Source organism: Pezoporus occidentalis, unplaced genomic scaffold, assembly GCF_034315485.1.
Source record: "Pezoporus occidentalis ecotype Australia unplaced genomic scaffold, CSIRO_AGI_Poc_V1 ctg292, whole genome shotgun sequence".
In the NCBI taxonomy this organism is placed as follows: Eukaryota; Metazoa; Chordata; class Aves; order Psittaciformes; family Psittacidae; genus Pezoporus; species Pezoporus occidentalis.
This window is the reverse complement of record NW_026914852.1, coordinates 5,001-28,622: the sequence shown is the minus strand read 5'-3', so window position 1 is coordinate 28,622 and position 23,622 is coordinate 5,001. Positions and strand designations below refer to the sequence as shown.

At 37.3% G+C, this 23,622-nt stretch overlaps 1 protein-coding gene across 5 annotated transcripts; it reads right to left on the bottom strand.

The window, feature by feature from the left end:
• Window positions 1–198: 198 nt before the first annotated feature.
• On the bottom strand, window positions 199–23,622 carry CSNK1D (casein kinase 1 delta). Of its 5 annotated transcripts, none has more exons than XR_009966230.1 (10): window positions 23,298–23,622; window positions 17,548–17,658; window positions 15,574–15,722; window positions 14,838–15,066; window positions 14,207–14,377; window positions 12,542–12,690; window positions 11,763–11,934; window positions 11,259–11,398; window positions 1,643–1,817; window positions 199–970 (listed from the first exon to the last, which is right to left on the bottom strand). XR_009966230.1 is itself a non-coding variant. In XM_062626401.1 (10 exons), the coding sequence occupies exons 1-9, from the start codon at window positions 23,371–23,373 to the stop codon at window positions 6,085–6,087; spliced, it is 1,230 nt and encodes a 409-aa protein (XP_062482385.1). In that variant the 5' UTR covers window positions 23,374–23,622; the 3' UTR covers window positions 3,487–4,166; window positions 6,051–6,084. The 5 variants fall into 5 exon arrangements, 4 of the variants coding, with proteins under 4 accessions (XP_062482387.1, XP_062482385.1, XP_062482384.1 ...); XM_062626401.1 differs by lacking the exons at window positions 199–970; window positions 1,643–1,817 and adding exons at window positions 3,487–4,166; window positions 6,051–6,117; XM_062626402.1 differs by lacking the exons at window positions 199–970; window positions 1,643–1,817 and adding exons at window positions 4,324–5,720; window positions 6,051–6,117.

The following is a 23,622-nucleotide window of genomic DNA, read 5'->3' as shown; positions in this document are numbered from 1 at the left end:
TCAATTATCCTGGACTGGTCACAGCAATGACACAGTAAGCTAGGATGATATACATACTTTTTCCTTTTCCTACTCTCCTTTGTCCTTTACGCTTATAATTTTCAGACAGATCTTACACATGCACCTAAAGTCAAGAATTTCCCCAAAAAGAAGTTAATAAAGAATGCTCTTAAATTATTTTTTGTAGACTGCATATTTTTGTAGATTCTGTAAATACAGATCTCACCTAATTTTCTGTTGTCTTTCTGCTTGCAGTATGCAATGGTTTCATCAAAAGAACCAATTTTAAGATACAGCAGGAAAAAAAAAAGCCAACACTAACGTCTGAGAAAAAGTCATAAAGTGTTACTCCTGTGCAAATATGTCCTGATAAAAGTTAGTAAGATTTTGCTGTGAAACAGATTCTTACTGAAGATCAGGCTTCTGAGCACTCTGCTGGTACAAAACTACTGAACAATGCAAATAGTCCATACAATTCAGGTTCATACAATCACTTAAATGTAGACATACACATGTAACGCTAGTAATTGTCACCTGAATGAACCAGAGGGAAGTGTACTGTTAACAGCAAGACCTTTTTTTTATTATTAACTTTTCTCACCCAGTGAGTTTTAGAAGCTACTTTAAGTACATAGTGTATTACATTTCCTCCCAATTGGATTAAATCCAGATGTCTGACCAGATGGCTCAGCACTATTAGAAAACCCTTGAACAGCAGTGTTGTTTGTTTTCACTTAGTGTTTTACACATATGAACTGCTGCACTTGTAAAGAAAAAGGTAAAGAACAAAATAATTACCTTCTATTTCATTCTTTTACAAAGAAAAAGATATTCTTGAAATGAACATGTATGCGTTAGCTGATGATCTACTTAAATCTGTAAATACATCATAAAGATTACTGTTGGGAAATTCAGTTTCCTAAAGTGTTGCCTTTGACAGATTTTATGGAGGAGCTGTCACTCAAGAAGTCTGGAACATGGGGAAAAGAAGACAACAAATAGTTGTGACTATGCTATTTTTCCCCACTGAAGAAAGAAGAACAAGATGCCTCTGAGTTACACATGCCTTCCTCCAAGGGAGATTCCGAGTCTTTTCATGAACTTAACATGGCATATACGGACTCCTTAAATGCTTTTACTTAGTATCTCTCTCATCATAGGATTTATTTTCATTTGTTTTCAAGGTACTTGTATCACAAAGAGCTCAGGGACTCTGTAACCATCAAGATTATGTAAAACAGCAGCACGGGAAGAGTTTTCCACATAAAAGCACACAGCCAGTTCTAAATGAAAACTGTCAGAATAAATTAAATATCCTTCCAACTTCTAAAGGCGTGCTAATCAAATACAGAGAATTCCTGAAGGTATATTTTCCCTCAGATTATGAATAGACTTTTGAGAATTACATGGCAAAAGCTAGGACTTTTATTATAGAGGGCACTGTGGGTAGAGCTCACTGTTTTTCTTGGTTTTATCCTAGCTCCTGTAATTGATCAAGTCTCAACAGCAACTCTCCTCCCGTATATCCTGGGCTTAAACCAGGAGACCATACTTCCTATCAATACAGCGTACTACTTTGACAGAGAAGTGTTTGTGAAAAAGACTTCTGGAAAGGAAGCAATATCCAAACAAAAACATTTACCTTTAAAGAGACAAAAGACATCCTTTCTGTGAGCAAAGCAATGAATGCCTTCTCTTTCTTCCTGTATACCCTAACTGCTGTTTTCTGACCACGACTACCAAAATCCTTCGGAGAAAGGTTTAGTACCACAACTATGTCTTCAAAAGTTTGCAACCGACAGTAGCTACAGAAACCCCTTAAAAAAAAAGAAAAAAAAGAAAGAAGTTACACCAAGTAAAGAGTAAGGATTCATTGTAAGTAAGTTACACACAAGAAGAACAGAAGTTGTTACGAATGTATTTACACAATTGTTAAAGTACACAAATACAGTGGTAGTACAAATGAAGTATTCCCAGATACTGGTTTCCAATACACAGGTTTATATAGACAGTCTAACTATTTTCTGCATGATGAAATTTAACTATTACGAAGGACAAAAACTGCCCACAAGTGAGTACAGCTCTAGAAGTCTGCAGTCAACTTTTAATTATAGTACAGCAATCTAATGTTCTAGATACAGAGAGAATAAAGAGGCTGCCTTTTTAAGTCCCTCTAATGGTACATTATAGACCACAGATATTTACAAAGAAAGCACAGTGAAGTGTAAAACTGTCCAAATGGTAAAGCACATGCCTAGAATATTGAAGTTTATAATAACTGAGGAAATACCTTACGCAAACACCCATGGATCAAACTTTTAAGCTTTTCCATTATACTCTCCCCAGACAGGTTTCCTGAGTCACACCCAGAATACACACAAGTGAGTAGCTGATGTTACTAATACTTAACATATACTTTTGAGAGGGGCAGAAAAGAATTTGTAAACACCAAAACAATAAAAACTACTCATCATAAAATTTGAAGACCAACAGGCCTTACAAAAAATATTTTCATTTGCTTTGGTTTTATTTGGTTTTGGGGTTTGTTCCCCCCTCCCCCTCCCCTTCAAAATACCCCAGCTGTTCAAACAAAAGCTCCATATATACTTCCATTTCCAACCTGGAACTTCTCATTACTTCAGTCACAGTCATATAAACAGTACTTCTGATACTGCTTCAAGTTCTTTGAGGACAGAGTACCTACTTTTATGAGACTGTTTCAGGTGTATTTTATGAGACCATTTACAGCAATGAACAGTATGAATAATCTCCCACATTCAATAAGCAACAGGTGCCGACACCACCTGCAACAATTTTTTTGATTACCTAAGCATCTTGAATCATTCATTCCCAGCTAATGATTCGGGGTATACTCAGGCTGAATACAGTTGAGAATTAAATATGGCATGCATCTGAATTGCAAAAATTCTCAGGATTTCACAGCAAGAATGGTTTGCTTTGTTTGTTTGCTTTTTAAAAATAATTTATCTTTTGAGTCTTGGCATGAAACAGAAGGCTTGAAACTATTTATTTTTAAAGATGTAGATGAAGAATTAAAAGTGCAAATTCACTGAAGACTCAGTATCAACATTTATTTTTGACTTGCAATACCCTCCAAGCTAACCAGCCTGAGTGCAGGAAGCAAAATTCACCAGTAAAAACCAAGTCTGAAACTATCCATTTACCCAAAATAAGCAGAGACACTGGACAAGCTTTCAAATTTTAAATCCCTCAAATGCCATTTTTTCACTTAGCCCTTCATATACTGTAAAAAAACCCATCAAACAAACAAAAAACTCCCAACGAAACACCCCCCCCCCAAAATAAAAAAAAACCACAACAAAAAACACCTCCATCTCTACTGTATTTAGACTCTTCCGCAGGGTATTTAGTTCTCTTTTATGAAAAGGAATGAATACTTAAAAATCCCTTTGGGTAACACGAAAGTTAAATGTTAAGTGTGAATGAAGACAGCAAATAACAAAGTAAAATTCTAACAGTTTTTAAGTTTTCATGAGAACCTTCTTAGTCAGAATGGGACCATAGAAACAAGCAAACAGTTTAAATAAAGTCACATAGTTTTGATTAATTTACAAGTTCCCTGCCAGACTAATTTTTTTTTTTAAAGAAGAAATTTCAAGTCATCATCTTTAATTTAGGTTTGTTTATATTCTACATCTTTAAATCAGACAAAAGCAAGAAGTTCTTTACAGAGAATTAAGCCAATAATTTTAGCAAAATTATACAAAAAACCCTTTTAAACCAAGCAAAAGATTTATAGTTACAGTAGAATAATACAAAGTGGGTGAAGTCTGCCGCCTGTGGAGGGAAAACTGAAATGGCCATCCGATAACAGGCGGTCAACTTTGTAAACCATCTTTCTTTTCCAGCCCTGTTACCACAGGGTTCTCTTAAGGTCACTGGGTTTCTGGCAAAAGCGTCCTGCAATGGCAGCTGCTGAAGCCTGTCTATGTTCCTCCAAGTGCATTTTAAGTCACATGGAGAACTCCAATTATAACGTTTCCACTCTAGTTTAGGGTATTTTTGCTAGTAAAGCCATTGGTAACATAGGAGATCAGCCATGCATTGTCTGCCCTCCATGGCAAACTTAATTTTCATCGGTGCACAGCAGACTGGAGAACACTGGTAGTTACCCGAGCAGGAATCTACCAAAGCCAAAAAACAAGACAACATCAGCACATATCCTCCCAGTTAACATTTAAGTGGTTCTCGGTGTACTTTTAAATAATTAATTGCCAAAAGAAAGCACATAAATTTAAAATCCAATGAGCTACACAATGTTTCACACCCACCACAGCTACATGAAGTTCCCTGCATCTCCATCCTTTATTAGAAGTTAACATGGAAAATTCATCTTTCCAGACAGAAGGTACATTTTGAAGAAAAGTAAACAGCGCATAAACGTGCACAGAAGAAAGAACAAACCATATGAAAACACTAACAATGTGTAAAACAGACTCAGTGAATAACTCAGTTTTACGAGGAAAAAAATCCCAGTAAAACAAAACAAAAACCAAAACCAACAAAAAAAACCACAAAAAATCTCCACCATAAAACCCAAAACCCCCAAAACCCCCAACTTCAAAGATTTTCAATGGCTTTTCTTTTTTCATGAGACATTGTGTTAAAAGACACTTCATTAATTTCCATAGCTTGACCTATTTTAGCAACAGTGTAACATTATTTGAAAGACACTTTCACTGCAAAAGTGAAAACCAACCACACATTGCTTCAATTTAAGAAGCCAAAACCATCTCGGCAGCCAAACCAGTATTCAGCATTAATTTCAGTTACAAACAGCTGCAAACAGTAAGACATACAGTAAAGGCCAACCACTGCAGACACAACCCTGAGCAGACTGGAATCCTCACATCTCCCACACACAAGCTTTCCAATGCAAAGCTTTAGATTTGCCTTTTTTATTTTTTCCCTTTTAATTTTTTACTAAGGTCTGATAATTTGACTTTCAATTGTGAAGCTGCCATTTACAGTTGGATCTTTTTAATGTTACAATCTGTTTATGAAGCAGCTTGTCCACAGTCAGCCAAGCACACGAAGCAGGAGGAAAAAACTGAAGATGAACAGCAGGATTCTTCACCAGCTAGAGATACAGGATTAGTGCAAGCTTAGGCTTTACAGAGAAAGTGAGACAGCAGACAGTTATAAAACAGAATTTATTAAGAAACAGAAAAATCTCATAGCCTTTTAATGAGAAGCAAAGCAACATAGCTCCTGAAATACTTAAGAAAGCATCCTTCAACCATTAAGGTTCAGATTCCAACTGAAACTTGCTATTTCCCTGAAGAAACCTGTTATTGCCAAAAGCAGAGCAGACTAAAAAGCCAAAGGCTGCACACAGAAAGGCAGAAACTTCTACTGCACTGACAAGTGGAAAGGAGTTTTAAATATCCAAATACAAGTCTGTCTACCTTTGAGATGTTCATGTTCAAACCACTCTTACTAGTACGTGAACATTTTAAAAATACAAATCTGAGTATTTTTTAAATGACAGCTCATAAGGAATAGAGAATATAAAACAGTGAAAAGTGGATATATCTGCAGTAGAACATTCCATTCATGACAAGACAGAGCCTTATTTGAGTAATAGAGTTAATTAAGTCTTCAAGTAAGTATTTTGGTTTTATTGTTTGGAAGCAGATCTGATTTTGAATGGATGACATATCGCTGCATGAACATTCCTGGAAAGACATGTAATTTTCAAGCAGCAAAACTTTAGACCCAGTTATCTTATTGTTGCTGCTTGAACAACTTTAGGGACTTTTTAAGTCACTATTTTTGTCAATTCTGCCAAAAAGTCCAAGTGGATCAGCAGCAGTCATTCAACTTTTGGAAAGACGTTTACTTCTAAGTTAGAGAAAAACCAGTGCTCCATCAAGCATCTGACCAGAAGGCACACGTTCAACTATGAGGAAATGTGAGGAGAAGAAGAGGCAAAGTTGGATGTTTCCAACATTTTTTTTTTCTCCCCCACCCATCCAAAATTTTGGTTTCTAATGAGAAGCACTCACCCAGTGCTGCCTTCCAACGAAAGGAGACGAGCAGCTACTTGCCATGGTGTTCGAAAGGAATGCTATTCTGAGGTAGGGGAAAAGACAGCAATTTGTAACAGTTCCACTGCCCCAATATATAAAGATGTCTAACAAATAACCAACCTAAACTTGCAGTAGCAAATGTAATGTTTTTAGAAGCTCTGATTTCAGACTTCTGTAAGTAATTTCTATCATATTAAGAGACAAGCAAAAGGAACAAATTATTATTCCTCAAAGAAAGCTGACAGAAGAACAACGTAGAATAAGATGCCTATTAAGATGGATATATGGAGAAAGATTTGCTCGTGAGGAGATGGAAGATGCAGAGGCCTTGGAAGCATGCTGCTTCTTCCCCAGGGAAGCAGCACAACACTTAAGTTGTTCAATGCCAGTGCTGGCTACAGTCTTCTAAAAACTTCTCCTGTCAAGGAAACTTAATCAAATACTTCGTGCAGCATCCCCATCTTTTCTTCTAACTATGGACAGAATACTTCTATTACCAGTAGGAACTATGCACAGATTTGATCACTGCTTTTGAGATGCAGTCTACGCAGTATGGACCAACAGAACTGATACAAAGCAGTGTTTACTGGAATACTCACAACCTCCTTTACCACATTTCTTAATGCTTAAAGACTGACTATGTAAAGGAGAATTAGTGAACAATCCACTCAAAGAGCTTAAAAGCAGAAGGATCTTTTAGCAGCGGGTATGATTTTCTGATCAGCACAGATGACAACTCTTCACTGCACAGAAACTTGTAATTTGGGCTTGCTTTAGACCTGAATATGACACCTAGAAATGAATACAGTTTTAATGCAAAGGCAAAGATGATCTCCTTTTAGAAGCTGTTTCTGTGGCAACTGTCTTCAACTGGACCTCTGATCACCTTTCTTTAAATCTGAGTGGTTTTAATTTTAAGCAATAGGTTCTTCACGTTTACTGCATAAATGTCAGCTCATGTTAAAATCATTTTCTAAAATACTACACCAACTAACTCAAGATTATCTCTTACCTTTCAGACAAACCAAGGACACTGACTTGAAACTCTGTTCTTGCACAATTTGTTTTCCTAAGCTCAATTTTTATGGCTCTTCCCTGTGGTACTTACGGTTTTCCAACAATTTAAGATACTGAGGACTGAACTAAGTATAATATCCCAGAACCTGTCTCATTAATGACAAAATAACCTCTCCATTTCTGTTTATTACTGTATTATACATAGATTTAAAGATGAAATTATGCCCTGTCATCATGACATCACACTAACCTCTCCAAAATTACACCTAAAGCCTCCTCAGTCACCAGTTACCATAGACACAGTTTTCATGTATAAGACAGGGGGCTCCACTCCATCCTAATTAGGTTTTGGAGTAATGCGAACTAGGATACATTTTATTTGAAGAGGCTTTCCCTGACTGCTCAACTCTCACTAACGTTTCTCACTGTCAAACTTCTCACAACTTGCAGGCTTTTAGCTACTGCATCTGCTTCCACATCATCAAGAAAAATACTGAATAATGTGCGACAGAATTTCTGTAATTCCATTAAAAACACGTAACACATTGACAAATCATTTTGTAGACATGCTAGCTGTTACTCCAATAAGCATTTGTTACTTAGTGTTACAATGTGCTAGTCCTTCTAATAAGAATGACTTAGCTACTATGTGGACAATACCTTGGAGGTAGGGAATATACATGACACCTACTTCGCTACCCTTGCCAATCACCATTTTTCTGTGAGCATTAAGTTTCTCTGAGAAGACATATTTTCCATAAGAGAGATTTTTTTACATTAACTGCATCCCCTGCCTTAGTCTTCAGTTTCAGTCCGAACTGATGAGAACTCATTTTGTTAAAAATAAAGATAAGAATGTGGAGTAATCTTTAAGAACTCTACTTAGAGGTAAGCAGCTTCCATTATTTTGAGCAACCTCTGCACATTCCATTGCCCAGAGTTTAACAAGCAGTAGCCCTTCCTCTATATAATGAGAGGTGGACATTACAGATGCAGTGTTGCCTTACCAAGCCAAGGAATTCAAATAAAACTAACTAAATAAAAAAAGAAACAGTGGTAGCATATTTATTTAAGAATTACAAAGGAAACTAACACACTTGGAATGGGCATGGACAGTTGGTGTTCTTTACAGCTCCCCTCATAAGAAGTGGCATGGATGATTTTCTATATTCTTATACCTCACCAATCAAAATTTTTCCTAATAACCTTGCCATGCAAGTTGGATACTTTAGGTTTTCCTGACTAATAATAAGGTACAAAGATAATCAGAAACCCACAGCTTTAACTGGTAACTTGGTTAATATCCAAGGATATATTTAGATCATGGAAGAAATACTTTAATGTTATGAAGATAGTATAAGTGCAAACCACGAAAACTTGTAATTTGAGCCATCTTACCTACTACAGAGTAAGCAAGAACTGAGAAAATGAAAAGTGAATTATCTCCAGTGAGCTCAAGGGTAAGCATTAGAAGGTAAAGTCTAAGTAAATTTCCCTTGCTTTCCAAATCCAAGAAGCCCATGGAAAGCTGTTTAAATTATACTACAGTTGCACATTGTTACTCAGTCACCGTGAGTGGAGACCAGCAGTGGATCACCACCTCGGTAAGAACTAAAGGAAGACAACATATGAGGAATAATTAATTTTAACAAACTCAGAGAATATCCCAACTAGGCTGCTACTGCCATTGTAGAGGAGTCAACCGAGTGATCCCATACTTGGAGCAGTGTTAAAAAGGGCAGGTATGGAAATGTGCCCGTCTGTACTGGCTACCATTACCACTACTTTGTAGAAAGTATAGTAGTATATATGGTAGTACAATATATAGTAGTATAGAAATTACACTACTCAAAAAAAGTAGTATAAAAGTAGTCTTTGAATATCTTGATAACCAAGATATACATCTTGGATATGAGTATATCCATAATGATATACATATATTATATCCACAGTAACCTATATATGATACGGATTGTGAGTAGCCTTTGAACATCTTTGATATCTAGATATATATCTTGATATATATTTTCATATATTTATCAAGATATGTATCTTGATATCCAAGATATTCAAAGACTACCCACAATCCTACAGTTCCAGGATATTCCCATTTTATAAGTTAGGCAGAACCAAAACATATCTGCAAATTCACCTGGATTACTCATACCTTACAATGTTTAGAAAAGCATCACATGCACAATGGGCTATGTGTGAGTAATAAAGCAAAAAAAAGAAAGGTATACTCGCTCTTAACATAGTCAAGTAACATAACTGCACTTGTTGTTACTCCCATTATCTCATTGGCAAGAGACAAAAAGCATATGAGATTTGCTCTGAGAGCAAGTCAAACTCTGAGCGTACACACTTCACCAGGAAGCCACCTTTATATTTGAGTAAATGTTCAGGGGGAACCCAGTACCAGAACAGAACATGAGGTCAGAAGGGACCCCTGGAGATCATCTAGCCCAATTCCACTACTCAAAGCACCATCAATTAGAGCAGGCCACTCAGGACAATGTCCAATTGGATTCCAAGCATTTCAGAAGACAGAGACTCCACAACCTCTTAGGGCAACCTGTTCCAGTCTCACAGTAAAGAAGTTTTTCTTATGCCTAAATGGAATTTCTTCTATTTCAATTTGTGCCCATTGTCCATTCATCAGATATGGGTGAGTCTGGCTGTACCTTCTTTACATCCTTCTATCAAGTATATATGCACACTGACAAGATCCGTAACTGTGCAGTTCTACCCTTTTTGTTTTCATACTATTTACAAAATTCAGCCATAAAATATTTCTACATGAGAATTCTTGGTGACAAGAATTCTAGTTCAGTGAACAATTTAAACTCACAAAAATTGCCACTAAAGCCAACACAGAAAACCTCACCTGTCTCCTATTCTCATCCAGTTATTTGTGTTCCTGAACTGCTAATCCCTTGTGCAAGCACAAACATTTGTGCAGCCACATGGTGAAACAACTCATTCAGCTGAAAAAAAAATCCACTTTTGTTACAGCACAATTGTTTCTCCAATCCAGGTCACCCTTGGTCTTCATGAGGGATACCCACCTGGCCTTCCTCTAAAAAAGCATTCCCTCTAACAGTAAGATTTTATAAGCATACATACTATCCAAAATAATCAATTTTGCCGATCACGTGATGAAGCCAAAAGGAACTGAGTTAATTTTTATAAGTACGCTCCATCAGTGAGGAATAAAATAAGTCCACAGCAAAAATTAGCAGTCAGAATTCCAGCAGAGCATTGAGGCGTGATGTAAAAGCTCTTAGGCAACTGCACCAGTCCTCATAACAGAATGCTTTTCTAGTAATGTCCCAGTACAGGCAATTTCCTATTCTGTAGGCAAGACTGAGGGTGAGCTGTACAAATCCAGACCACACACTACACAGGACAAGTCTGAGTGAATATCCTCAAAAATGAATGTTTTCTATAGCTATCAATGTTTATATAACTATAGCATAAAGAGTTAAAAATGCATGTAAACATTTTTTGTCAATGTCAACTCAAAAAGAAGTACTCCTAAAATCTTTTTGCTAAGTCACCATGACCAACGAGGATGATTTTAGTGCTGCATATGGCTATGAATTACTATCATTCATCCTCCTGCATCTTTAAATGAGCCTTCCGCAATCTATTCATCATCCATGTATGTGGCTTCTTACTTGCTCTGAATTACAGTACTGCACTACAACATTTATTCACTTTTGCACTTTCCTGCTCTTCACCAACTACTTCTTGTCTATTCTGCATCAATATTCTCTGCTCTGTTGATTTAGAAACATGACTCACAACTGCCTTCAACTTAGCAATGGTGAAACAAAGTAAGAAGTTCAGTGAGCAAAGGAGCTAAACACCTTAATTAAAGGTAAAAATGCTGTATGACTAGGATTGTACACCACCTCATACAACAATGACTCTGTATTAGAGTATTTTATCCTTACTCCTGCAAAGGTTAAAAAAAAAATAAAATCTTCTTTTCTTCATAGTAGTCTACAGCCACAAACATTCAGTTAAAATGTCAAGTATTTATAAGAGTCAAATCCTACCTGCAAAATCAGTATGAAAACACTGATTAGCTGGTATATTCTTTTGGCAAGTTAATTTTATCAAATTACCATCATTCTTCCATTATACAGAAATCTTTTTTACCTGTGAAGTTGACATGCGAGAGGTATCTTGTCTGCCTGTTAAGTCAGATGACGAGATATTGACTGGGGCACCTCGATGCAATCTCATACTCACTTTCCTTTCTCGTTCCATACCAGATACTGGCCGAGGAGAGGTGTTGGCTGTGAGAAAAGCTGTATTACATTTTTGCAACACAAAAGGGGATGATAACATGAGCACTGGAAAAGTTACACTTTCCCTGTTTGCATACAAAGCTTCCACAGAATCAAACAAGAGAAATCAAGGCTTTTGTTTTACATTCACAGAAATACAAGTAGCAATTGGCAGGTAATGAGTGCCTATACAATTATCTTCAACCTACTGAAAAGCAAGCTGAAGGAAAAACAAACAAAACCCCCAAACCTTGACCAAACACAAATACCACTCAGGTACTGTAACTCTGATTTTGAATTTCCAATGACCAGGAACAAACTGCAAATTACAATAGTCTACAAGATGCATCTATCCAGGTATTTGCTTACTTACCAGCATGTGAAGCTGGGGTAAGGGGAGTAGGAGGAGCTACATCTTGCGCTCCTCTCAGCCTGCCAGAAGCAGTGGAGGGTATTCCACGCACAGCTGGATTCCGTGTATGTCTCAATCTTTCCTCTCGTTCTCGCCTTTCACGTTCAGAATCTTCAGCCGCTCTGCTTGCCCCCTACGGGTTGACACTAGTGAACAACTTGGGGAAGTACTGAACTTACAACTATATATTCAGACAAAGACACTGAAAATAAAGAACTGCACAATCCATTAGGTTTATTAAGTTAGGTCATTATTTTGGTAAAATTTCTTGAGACCTGCCATAAATTCTGAATTTTGCTCACACATCTGCTGACATAGCCTTCAAAATGCTAATGTACATACATACTTACAGTAAGATACTTACAGTATCTTATCACAGCTGGACACCTCCTCAGCAGTTGCAAATGACCCATGCTCAAGATCAAGGGGAGAGAAAACAGTAATTCTGCAACCTAGCCTGGTGATTGCCCCCAGGGAAGCATCTCAGAAGCCTTACACATTTAAATCCCTGTAACTCCAACTTAGTTGTCATTCAACCCCCATCTCATGGTTCTTGTTTCTCCTGTCTTTCCTCATTTCCTGATCTTTTTTCCTAGGCAACAGAGCTTCTGGGAGGAAAAAGGCAAGACAATCTTACAGTATCAGTTAAGACACTCAAAACTGACAGTGTAGTAGAAAAAATAAATATATATTACCAAAAAAAAAAAAAAAAAATTTAGAAAGTTATGTTAGCTACTCACAAATTTCAGCATGTTCCAGTCAAACACATAGTCATAGGAGAACCCCTGTCGGTGGAAGAGGTTTCTGAATAATTGCCTTAGATAGGAATAGTCCGGTTTGTCATCAAAACGCAAAGAACGGCAGAAATTCAAGTATGTGGCAAATTCAGCTGTAATAAAAGAAAGTCTGTGTTTTTCCTTCAGCTCCGCATTTGCTTTTTTTTAAATTCTGAATCACAAAACAAAACCCATCACAAACCCAGCAAATAGGGAATCTCCTAAACATAAGAAAAATAATAATGACATAAGACTAGAAATCTCTTGAAGGCAACACTATAGCCCGTCTATGAAATCAACCCTGTAAAGGAAATTATTTGTCTATCAAAGAGCAGGCAAAGATGTCAGAGGACAGCAGAGAAGACCCAATATCAGAGTTCTTTAACTGACAGTTGGCAGAAGGACCAACCCTGAAGGGGAAGGGGACACATACACAGGTTTAAAAGTACAGCTGAGGAAAGAGGTTTTTTTGCCTTTCTTTGAATATATTTAAATGCCATTTATTGTGTGACACAGAAGAGCATCTCTGTTATTAAATCACATACGCATTCTTATCTTCCACCTCACAGAAACTAGTGGACCCATACAAATTTCCCATATGTGTCAAGCTACAATTTTAGATTTGCAACACCTGTTTTTATATGGCACACAAAGTATTAGTTACACAGCAAAAACATTGTCAATTCCATACACCGAATATAATAGCAGTATCAAAATACTGGTTTTTGATTTCAAGTCTTTCCAGCTAAAATAATATATTAACAATTTACGTTAAGAAAGAAATTCTAATAAACCAACCAAGAAAAGTTGATGAGTCTTGTCTTGCTTGTTAACCCCAGTGGAAAAACATAGTTGGTGAATGTAAGGGAACATGTATGAAGCAACATTTGCAACAGACTGAAGACAGTAAGTTTTCATACAACCCTAATAAAACTCATAGTTCTTGTTATTGTACCTAGCTGCCAAAGCCAAGAGTGTGGAAAGAAGAAAGATGGAACTCTCATTAAAGATGAACAATATTTTCTGATGGCAGCTAATGTTACAAAGTTTTAAAACAGATTCAAGTGCCATTTTGCAGGACTCAAAATTCATACTCATTATTACCAAATCTGAGAAATAGAACAGCTTTTAGTCCTGATACTAGGATATAGGAAGGTTTCTTATGTCTCTGTCAGATGCTGACCATCAACAGGTCAACCTGGATGAACCTTCCCAAGTGCAACAGGTAAGAGGTGTATCTGACTATACAATCTGATTCATCCAAGAAATAGTACCCTTGCATATGAAGAAATAAAGTTATTTATCAGAGCTACCCAGTCAGCCCAGACACATGTACACAATACAGCACAACTCAGATGCATCAAGCACCCTTCCACTTGAGGGCACTACAGTGATTGTTTATTAATCATTCAGACAATGGATAATTAGAAATGGTACAGGAACACAAAGATCAAGGTCTCAAAACCAGAGTCTTTATCACAGATGTGCCCAATCTTGAAGAGAGGGGAACACAAAGAAGTGGGGGGAGGAGAAGAGAGAAGTAAAAAAAGATAGGTAGAATTAAATATAAAGAAGAAATACTGCCAAAACATAAACATGTAGGCCTAATGCCACGAAAGAGTAACTTACAAGGATATCCTTTACACAAAACCTCAATGGGTGTAGACATTTTCTTTTCACTGATACGTTCGTATTTCTGCCTCTTTGTTGCTGCTTTCAGTCCCTGCCAGGGGAGGGAGCCCAGGTTAAAATACATCAGTACATAGCCCAAGGACTCCAAGTCATCTCTGCGAGATTGCTCTACAACAGCATAAAAAAGTGGACTCATTAGGTTTCATTTTCTACGGAAATGCAAGACTGTGAAACAAGACTGTCATAAAAACTCTTAGAAAAAAACTATGCCCATGATCAACTCATCCAGTACAAGAAAAAGCCTATTAGTACAAGAAAAACCCTCGGAGTTATTAAAAAAAGACTATCAGTACAAGATAGGCTTGTATTGAAGTCTATCAGTATTAAAAAGCCTATCAGTACAAGAAAAACCCTCACAGTTATTTAAAATATGTGAATTCCTGTGGATTACGAACTGACCAAATCCCACCCAACCAAGAGATACAAGGCCAAGCATGCTACACTGCTAGTGCCAGAAATAGGGACTTTCTTCTATGCCTCCATTAAGCAACCTTTTTTTTTTTATTTGAAGTAAAATTATGTGCATTGACATTTTTAAAGTTTCTATTTATTGCTTTCCCCAGCTCACCAATTCCAAGATGAGTGTTGATGGATGCATAACGAGCAGTTCCTGTTAAGTTTTTATTTTCACGATATGGAATATGTTGGTGAGTTCTAGCATCTCGATACTTCTTTGCTAGTCCAAAGTCTATTATGTAGACAAGATTGCCTTTCTTCCCCAGGCCCATTAAGAAGTTATCTGGCTTCACATCTCGGTGGATGAAGTTCTTAGAGTGAATATATTCAATTCGACTAATCTAAATAAAGGGGGAAGGGGGGGGGGGAGGGGGGATTAAAAAAAAAGAAATCATTGTCAAGATACTGGGCATATACTTTTTTTCTCATGAAAACACTAGAAACACTGTCTTAATGATAAGAGGTAAATAAACTTTTTATTGTAAAATGTAAGAGCATTAAAGAGAACGTAATTTAGAAGACAACAGATAAACCTTCTCTCTAGCTTTCTCACTGTGCCTGTTTCACTTTTGTTTCCAGAAACTTGTTTTGGGAATTTGTGTTTGAGCAATGAAAACACCTGGTTTGCAAACAGTGCAGGTCATTTTTTAAAAATCAATTAAGACTTGTAATTACATTTGATGGGGCATTTTATATTTACAGAAACAAAACTAATTTTGAGTCTCTTCTCTAATGATAGAGCCTATTTGCCTCTAAATTACAGAAATAAAACATAGCTGGTTGTGATCTGAAGAAACTCTAATATCCCACCACACCGTACGACGAAGATCAACAAAGCAGCTTCCTACCATTTGGTCAGCAAGTAGTAGAACTGTCTTGAGACTAAATTTTCTTGAACAAAAATTGAAGAGATCTTCAAGACTCGGTCCCAACAGCTCCATCACCATTACATTGTAGTCCCCTTCAGCTCCACACCACTTAATTGTGGGAATGCCCACTAGAAAAAAGGAAACTGTATAACAATTTGATTCATACAATCCATGCACACATCTTCAAGGCTCTTAAGATGAATTCTAGGAGGGTCACTGCTGTGAATGTTTGTATTTACAGGGAGGCTTAACATTTTATGCTACTTTCAGCCATTACAAAATGAATGGTTTACTAATTTCACAGCAAAACCAATAAAAATTGTAGCAACAGAGGTCTAAATTTAGCCTTTTTCCCCTTCCCTGGAAAGCCCTCAGTCTTTGGGCTTAGCTTATAAATTGAAAGTACTTAGTGTTTTCTCTGGATTTGAATCATAAGCATTTTACAAGTATTACTACTCACATAGTCTCAAAGATGGCAATAAAAAGCAAATTAGAAATCTGAAAAAAACCACACTGACAAAACACTAAATATTATCACTGAAGAAGGCCTTAGAAATTAACTGCTTAGTTTCAAAGCTCACAAGATCACCATAAAATACCTTTCCCTTCCATTTCAATTTGCAATGAATTCTCACTTTTGCTCCATACTCTCTGACTTTCCTCCAGTTCCAATGCATGTGCTGTTTGGTGAATCTCTACCAAAGCAGCATTGTTTTTGAGATGTGTTATACATTCAGCTTGAGAGAGGTAAAATTAGCCCTGCTTTATGGGATAATTGCATTTATGGGCTAACGTTACTGCTAATTGCAAAACTGAAGAATTGGCCAAATATCCCAAATTAAACCTGCATGTAGGCAGCCTTATTCAGAACTCGAAATCCACTCACTTTGAGTTAATTTTATGTATTTTGGAAGTGAAATGGTACAATTCACTCATGTGAAACTCTGTTTACTTGATATGAATTATTCTTTCCCAAATTCCCTTCACAGAGAAATCCTTATTCAGATGGAAACTTAACCTTCTGCTACCTGTCTCCACAGCATCCATCCTCAGAAAGAACTCACCATCATGGCTTTAGTAAGCCCATAAAAGAAGCATTTTACTCTGTGAAGGCTATTCGGATTACAAGCCGTAATGCAGTGACAACTGCATGAAACAGGAATTAAAAAGTAACTAAATGCAAATACACATTATCCATTTCTACATGTATGATTACTGTACTTTGCATTTGAGAAATACATTGTGGAATATAGTCTTTATGCAAAATATGGCCTCATTTAGGAAGAATTCAAGCAACTACGAAATAAAAGCAAAACTTAACTACACCAAGTTTATATTGCAGAACTACATGGGATATACATTTGCAGAACTTCAAAATATACCAGTGAGTTATCCTAGTGGAGTATCATGCAGTAGTTATGAAGTTGCTTCACTCTTATTCTCTCCTAATGCTATTTTGTCTTACAATTCCTGTAGCAGGAAGTTATTTTTAACTCAGAAGAAAGAATGCTAACATATATAACAAAAATTAATCTGAACTTGGTAAGTTTATCATTGAGCTGCTATAATAAGCAAGTCAGGTTAAACACTCCAGAACAGTGGTTACTATCTTTTACTAACCCATGAGAAACAAAAATAAACTAGTGTACTGCCAAACAGGACCAAACTTTGTTCCACATTGCTTGAGGTTTTCACGTTTTAAAATATTCGGGGACCATGAGCAACAGTGAAGGATTTTAATAGTTATCATAAAATTTGACAGCCATGGATTTGGAACTGCTACCCTACATTGCTTGCAAAATAGCTGAGGTGCTGCTTCACCCACCTTGCGACCTATCCTACCTTCTCCTTATGCGTTAAAAGAGATCTTAATTATTAAATACTTCCAGGTGGCAGATAAATCAAAGCTATAAAATCAGTTAAAGCTCTGAAGAAGGAAAATAACTTGCTTGCCTCCACCCTGCATCATTTTGTAGATTTTACTCTCGATGTGAAGCTGAGGATGTTTAGTTTTCACACATTCCAACTTAATGGCAACCTCCTCTCCAGCAGCAATATCAGTTCCTAAAACCAGAAGAATTTAAAACATTAGTCAAAATACTTTTAAGATTCATTTCCTTTGTCAAGACTGAAACAAAACAAATACTAGGAAACTGCCACTCAACGGCAAACATCCAGAGATTAAGTACTTTCAATCATCATGATCTAAAAGTGATTCTGAAGTTTTACAGATTCTCTCCAACAGATTAGCATCTGAAAAGACAATTAGCCACTAGCACAGGAAGCCAAAACTGCTTCTATTCCATCAAAAAAAAAAAACAACCCAAGAAAAAACCCACCCCCTAAAAAAAAAACCAAACAAAAAACAACCCCAAACAAGCAATACCAAACAAAACCCCACCAAAAAAAAAATAAAAATTATTATAAAAATATATAAAATGTATAATAATAATAATTTTTAGAAATAAAAAAAAAAACAAAAACAAAACCAAACCAACAAATGAGTGCATCTTTTGAGGGGTGTCTTTCCACTTCTAGTTTGTGGTGTAAGTGCTCAGAATTAATGTTTACAGGTGTTGCATGTAACCCTGCCAACCTAAGGAATGCTAGGAATTCAGATCACCTCCTCTGACATCTTGGAAACAGAGACTGCAACTTCCCTAAATCTCAACATATTCCAGATGTATTCCGTCACCTTATGATTTTATCCTTGGAGGCAGGTTATCTAGAATCAATAATGTGTCCTCTCAAAAAACCCCACTTTCTTACATCTCATTAAACTCTTAAGGAATCAAGTTACTGAAAAATTGGCTTACCTGTTCACTTTCAAAGTTTAAGTGTATTCAGGGAAAAACTGTCATTCTTAAGGAGAAACACTGAGTCAAGAAAATATGTACTCTCACAGCCAAGCAACTTAGGAACTACAGGAAAACACGAATTTGTAAAAGGAGATGCGAGACACTTTTCAGACATATTACCAAGTCTCTCTACTTTCAGAATTTGACTTTCCCTTTTCTGCATTACCTCATAATTTAGGATGATGTGAAGTACAACAAACCTGCTCTTTGTTCTGATCCACACTCCTTAAAAGCTTAACTTGAGGTCTGCTAGTTTTTGTTTGGGAAGAAACAGCAAATAATCATTTTGTACTCACTTTCTCCATTATGTTCAGGGTTTCAGAGACTTCTACCCTACCTCACTTTCCCCTAACTCTTTTCAGAGTTCAAAAACTCTGGTCATTCTTCATATATAAGTAATTTTTAATTACCCCTAACTGTTCACCATTTCACTTATCCATACCTTTTCCAGTTCCATAATGTCCTTTGAGTCACCAAATGCAATTAAGACAGAGGTACACATTTTTTTCTGCCTGTTTACCTGTTTTTTTCTGCATATGCTTTTCTTTGACCATTACACAGTACTGAGCTAACATATTCACCAGCTGAAACAAGGACACCTATTATAACTACAAAATACTGTTCCCCAGATTAAGGAGCTACTTCAGTGCTTTATAGCCTTTGTCAGACTAAGAAAGGCTAAAAAAGGCTGGCTAATAGGCCACACCTCAAAATCGGTGTGACTTCACTTTGCAAGAAACTGATGGTGCATAAATTATCTAATGAGTTCACACAAGACTTCACTTTTTTTAGGTAAATAAAATATCTTTCTGTATGTGTGCACAAATGCGAGTATTAAGGTGGTGTTGCTGGTACAGTTGCGCTGTTCTGACAACACCAAGGTCAATATTTGTTAGACATTTCCCGAGGCACCTTAAGAAAACAAAGCAAATGAAACTCACTCTAGGTACAATAAACACAACTCAAGGTGAACACATATGGAAGACAAAAAGAAAAATAAGGCTGTACATATATATATATATATCTGTCTTGTATGACTCTTTTGTAACTGGCATAATAACTGGCAGGATCCCCCACTGCTACTTTGGTTATAGATAGCACAGTAGCAGCTAACTGGAAACTCTTCAATCTGTAATTTAAGGTTTTCATATTTTATAAATATATTATTTTGGTGAACTTTAAATGAGCTATGGTGCACATCAATCCAGAAATGTGAAAGGGCAGATCAACAATATGAGGGGGAAGGTGTTTATCTTCTGATCTAATACTGACTTTGCCACCCCAAAAATCTTCATTTTGAACCCCAGAACTCTGGACCTCTCTTGCTTATCCCAACATTCAGTACCTGTTCTGCCAAATCCCACAGTAGACAAGATCAGGGAAAGCACGGACCAAAGACAATATTATCTGATAGGTGAGCAGCAGAAAACATGGTCTTTTGGGGGGTTTGGTTTGTTCTTTTGTTTTTCAAAAACTTGTCTGATCCAAAACCAACACAAATTGGTGCCCAAGTATACTAAAAGACATATTTCTTTATAGACAGCTGCAGACTTCTGTGTTTGATTAGGGCAAAAACTGCATGGGAGGATCAAGACCTGTATCAAGTCTGTATTGGTACACCTGTATTGGTATCCATTCTGCTCAATATAGTATTAAACCACTACATGACAAACTATGGTCTTGACCTAGTAGGTAATTTCATAGGATAGTTCCTCTTCCCAAGTCTTTATCACTCATTAGCCAAGAACCCTTACCCTGAACTCTGCTTCTGTATAAATCCTCTCTTTCGAGAGACTTCATATTAAAATAGTGAAATTAAAATATTTGAGTCCAGCAAAACTGATGAGAGACAAAAATGCAAATAATTTTTCCAAGCAATGCATTCCTTGCCACCAAGTAAGGACTTCTGTCCCCACTTAAACCCTGGGACAAAATTTCTAAAGTAACTCCGCAGCACCAAAAGCTTAGCTTCCTTTAAGGAAAACACAGTAGTATCGGTGAAGCAGCAGGAAGCATTACTGCAAGAAAGACCACAATTAAAAAGTAGTAACAAGGAGTGTAATTAGAGCTCACCATCTGTAAATGTAAAAAGAAGTATAGAGTTGTGAAAGTATTTTCTTTTAAACAGCAAAATTCCAATTTACTTGGAAGTGTGAAATCCTCTACCATAAGGAAAGCCTTGGAAATTATTTTAACGCGTTTACAACCCAAAACTAATTCTTAAGAAAAATATATACACAATGCAAAATGCATGAAAACACAGTGACTGCAATGTCCTTAGCAACCCATATCTATTTGACCTCACAGACTTATCAACAAATGCTTACTCTGATCCCATCGCCCATTTTTCATCATACTATGTAGAATATCTGGGAATCCATTTCTTTCGTATCTTCCTCTGCAGGGTAACTTCAAAAGATGCAGGTACACTAAATTCCTAAATTTTATTTTAAGTTGTCCGTGCTCCTTTATTTACAATAGTGCCTTACATTTCAAACTCCTGTCCCATAGACCCTGCCATTCTAAGCAAGCAAAGCTGGGGCCATTCAGAATTCCAGAAGACATATTTTGAGGTTTGAGGGAGAATATAAAAGAATATGAAAAAACCATGATAACAACAACGGAGTCATCGGCTCCATAGGGATAAAGAGGTAAAAAAGGGAAAAGGGAAAAGTCTGTCCCCTCTACTCTGGAATGTCTTCTACATCCTTGTAGCTGCATTAAAAACCCAAATGTACAGGACCAAAACCAGGCAAAAATAATCAATTCTTTCTTTTCAGAGATCTGAAGCTAGAGATCTACGCTGAAGTAATCTGTAAAAATAGCAAGGCCTATGAGAAGACATGTACTTAATAAAACCTCATGACATCTAAAAGAATTTTTATAAGTTATTTTAAAGCACTTATGTCTTACCATAATCTGAACAACCAAACAGAAAATCTTAATAAATCCCAACATTTCATTATCACAAAAAATACAGATTTCAAACACCTCTGTTTTACAAGATAATAGTAAGCAAACCAAATGGCCTCTTCAAAAGACTTCAGTTCTTGAGGCATGGTCATTTCCCCTGGAAAAAGAAACCCACACCAATTGCTGGATCTTCAAAGCATGTAACTCTCCTAGCTTCTGACTCGGGAATGACATCTGCAGCAAGCCCTAAATGTAAATCCACACCAGCTACTCCGAGATAAAAAGATGTCAAAAACTGCAAAATGCAGCATGGCAATATTACTAATGTACAGAGAATTATTATTTCCTGTGCAACTTTACTGGTGTGGGCTGTAAGCATGAAGTAACCCCCAAAATATATTTTTTTACTTGCATTTTAAATTTATACTATAATGTAATCTGACTTACCTGAGCAGTAGTCAACTACTAAAGGAAGGTTCTCAAATCATTTTAAGATTTTTCAAATTCTAATTGCTGTCTTAATCTCCACTCAAAATCCCAATGACAGCTAATGAGGATTTTTGCACAAGTGTTACCACTATATTTCTCACAGAAGTCTTCAATCTTTTATGCAAGCATTGCAGAAAGATTCATGTTCTCTGCCTCTATACACCACCACACCTTCAGCTAAAAACATGGATTTTTTAGCAGGTATATGATCCGTATTACAGATAACCAGTATTTCATTATCTGCAGACAAGCACTTTTACCTGACAGATTAGTTTGGAATGTGAGCTGCGCACTGCAACGTGAAGCACTGCTGTCTAGGAAACAGAAACACCTCTTACACTGTCAAACATACCACATGTTAGCTAAAGACGTGTTTTTACCCTCCAGATGTGTGCAGTTAACATACCTTAGCCCCTGCAAGTTGCTTCCCTCCCTTTTTGACTTGCTTTTTAAAGTTGACACAGTTTTCAAAAGCATAGTACTGGTTTCTATGTACAGGAATTAAAATGAATGTCTCCGGAATTAACCCATTTCTTGTGGTTTAAGAGTTTGAAGAATATATTATTTTATGAATACTTTCTTTCAAAACTTGTACCCACCACTGCTTGTCATAATCACAAGCAGTGAGCCATTACGATAGAGAGCCACACAAATGGTCAGGCAAAGACAATGCCAACCCTGCAAATTTTACAATTGCATAGAAATCACAGTACCAGAACAAGGTACTTGCAATAAGGCATTAGGGCAACATTAAAGCAACAGGATAGCCAACCTGATGATTCTTGGAAGGATTTGAAGATTTGACTGAAGGTTTCTTTAATTGCAACCTCGTCATCTGCAGTTGTGTAATGTTTTTTGTTGTTTTTGTCTTTTGTTTGTTAGGTCTCACAGGAGAAAAGAACATTGCTGTGGCAGCAATTCTTCCTAGACCACTGCAGTGATGGTTAACACCAATGCATGTTTCTTTCCCAAACTATTTTTCTGAACATGGTGGGTTTGGGGTTTTGAGGGGTTTGCTTTGTGTTGGGTTGTTTGGTTTGCTTGCTCGCTTGTTTTCCAAATAAAGGGATTTATACCCTTATCCCGATTTTACAGATGAGAAGATTAACAACACCCAAGGTCACAAGACAACAATGGGAAGTGGTGGCTAAATAAGATAGAATTCCCGATTTCCACACTATCCAAACTAGGACGTGATGTCAACGAAACATTAAACTGTTACTGTTGTACAAACAGAAAGGTACTTCATATCAAAGGGCATTTTTTGGTCAGTAGTGCGGCCCGAGCTCCAGCCGGAGTGAAGTGAGGGCCCGGAGGTTGCCCCCAGCCCAGCCTCGCCGGGGCTGGGAGCAGGTACAGCAGCGAGCAGCACCCATCCCAGCCCTACCCCTGACGTTCTCCACAAACCTGCCAGATATATCCCCAGCAAGCCACCCTCCTTACCCAAGTAGATGTCCCCAAAGGAGCCACTCCCGATCTTCCGGCCCAGCCGGTACCGGTTCCCAACCCTCAGCTCCATGGCGGCAACCTGGTTCGTCCGCGACCTGGTTCTGTTGCCCTGCCCGGCCTGCCGGCTCGCGCTCTGCTGCCTCACAGCCCTGCGGTTCCTGATGCCATCGTGGCTTTGGGTTTTCCGCTTGATGCTAGCGAGAAACGCAGCGCCGCCGCCGCAGCTCCCGGGATGGATGCCCGCGGATTCCACACAGCATTAACGGCTCACTCGCCGCGGCTCCAGACCGCCATATTGCGTGACCTCACTTCCTTAGCA

Excerpts from the sequence above, each read along its gene's own strand:
- CSNK1D (XM_062626400.1), bottom strand. The coding sequence starts at position 23,373 with ATGGAGCTGAGGGTTGGGAACCGGTACCGGCTGGGCCGGAAGATCGGG. Across the intron at positions 12,691-14,206 it reads TTTGTGTAAAGGATATCCTT|CTGAATTTGCCACATACTTG; the intron begins GTAAGTTACTCT and ends CTTTTATTACAG. Across the intron at positions 4,167-11,258 it reads CTCGCATGTCAACTTCACAG|ATTCCTGCTCGGGTAACTAC; the intron begins GTAAAAAAGATT and ends TGGCTTTGGTAG.